The sequence below is a fragment of the Aplysia californica genome, unplaced genomic scaffold, assembly GCF_000002075.1.
Source record: "Aplysia californica isolate F4 #8 unplaced genomic scaffold, AplCal3.0 scaffold00489, whole genome shotgun sequence".
Taxonomy (NCBI): domain Eukaryota; kingdom Metazoa; phylum Mollusca; class Gastropoda; order Aplysiida; family Aplysiidae; genus Aplysia; species Aplysia californica.
This window is the reverse complement of record NW_004797759.1, coordinates 90,845-92,065: the sequence shown is the minus strand read 5'-3', so window position 1 is coordinate 92,065 and position 1,221 is coordinate 90,845. Positions and strand designations below refer to the sequence as shown.

The following is a 1,221-nucleotide window of genomic DNA, read 5'->3' as shown; positions in this document are numbered from 1 at the left end:
AATATATATATAAATTATGTAGTCTACATTATTTTCAGCTGTACTTTTCTTTTCGTATTGAATTTTAATGAGAATAATACATGTATATATAATTTAATTTGGTATCAATACCTGCCCATGTTTTTATGGTGCTGTACAGCCAAGAAAAAATCCCCACGAGGACAATAAAGTATTATCTTATTTCTAACATGGTATAAAGCCTCTTATCTTATTTACAGAAATTATCTTGCTTGTTCCCAGGGAAAATGATCGATGGTTCACAAGTGGAGGTTGTCCTTGCAAAACCTGTGGACAAGAATGAATACAAGCTCGCCAAAGCAAAGAATTTGCAGCAGCAGGTAGGAATTTGTTTGAAAATACCAACAGTTGTCTTGATGCTTTGTGGTTATCTCTTCTCTTGCAAGTTTATCTCATTTCCTTTGTACTTTGACTTATATTGCTCAGAATGTGCCCCCCCCCCACCCCCATGGGCGGTGTCACTGACTGAAGTGTCTTTTAGGCCATACCCGAAGGGCGGACATTTCTCGTTCTAGTGCACAGTAGAATTGTAAATGGGCAGATCTACAACAGGGAACTGCTGCTTTTTCTTTTCTAATCCTATTGTCATTTTTCCTCAACTTCTTTTGTATGTTTGTCACACTCTTGTGGCCCACTTTTTCCGGGGTGCTTTGATAGTCGAAGCAGACTTTGTGCTGTTGAAGCTAGAGAGGTGAGCAGAGTAAGTCTGATTCCCTGTAGTGTAAGGACTTCTCTGTTGACATCCACCCCTTGGCGGTCATATGACCTTATGCAGTTTCGAGCGCCGTAAAACCACTACTAAAACTAAAACTAATCAGAATGTGGTTTTTGCACTTTCAAACAAGTGTCTATATTTTACTGTACCCGTCTTGGACATTATGTTATTCTGATTATGTAAATAATAATAATATGTATACATTTTCTTTATGAAAATAGTTCTGTTCAATTTTTTTTAACCTTTTATTTGTACCATTGAAAGCCAGTTTTGTTCTTCATTTACTGGTATTTTAAAGACTGCGGCTTATATAATATACTCGTTTTCTTTTCGTGTAATAAAGGGGTGTAGTTTGAGGTAATATTGTACTTCTCTGTGTTACAGTAAATGTAATTTAATTACATACATGTATGTATTTCTCTTCTCCCTCTTCTTCCAGCGACTTCTTTTAGGTGGCACTTACATTTTGTGTGTGTGTGTGTGTGTGT

At 36.5% G+C, this 1,221-nt stretch overlaps 1 protein-coding gene across 1 annotated transcript in view; it reads left to right on the top strand.

The window, feature by feature from the left end:
* Positions 1 to 1,221, top strand: part of LOC101864249 (APOBEC1 complementation factor) — a gene marked incomplete in the record, with an annotated part of 35,414 nt that overhangs the window by 24,121 nt on the left and 10,072 nt on the right. Inside the window, 1 exon segment of the mRNA XM_013086647.1 lies at positions 241 to 338. Coding sequence (XP_012942101.1) covers positions 241 to 338 — 98 coding nt within the window.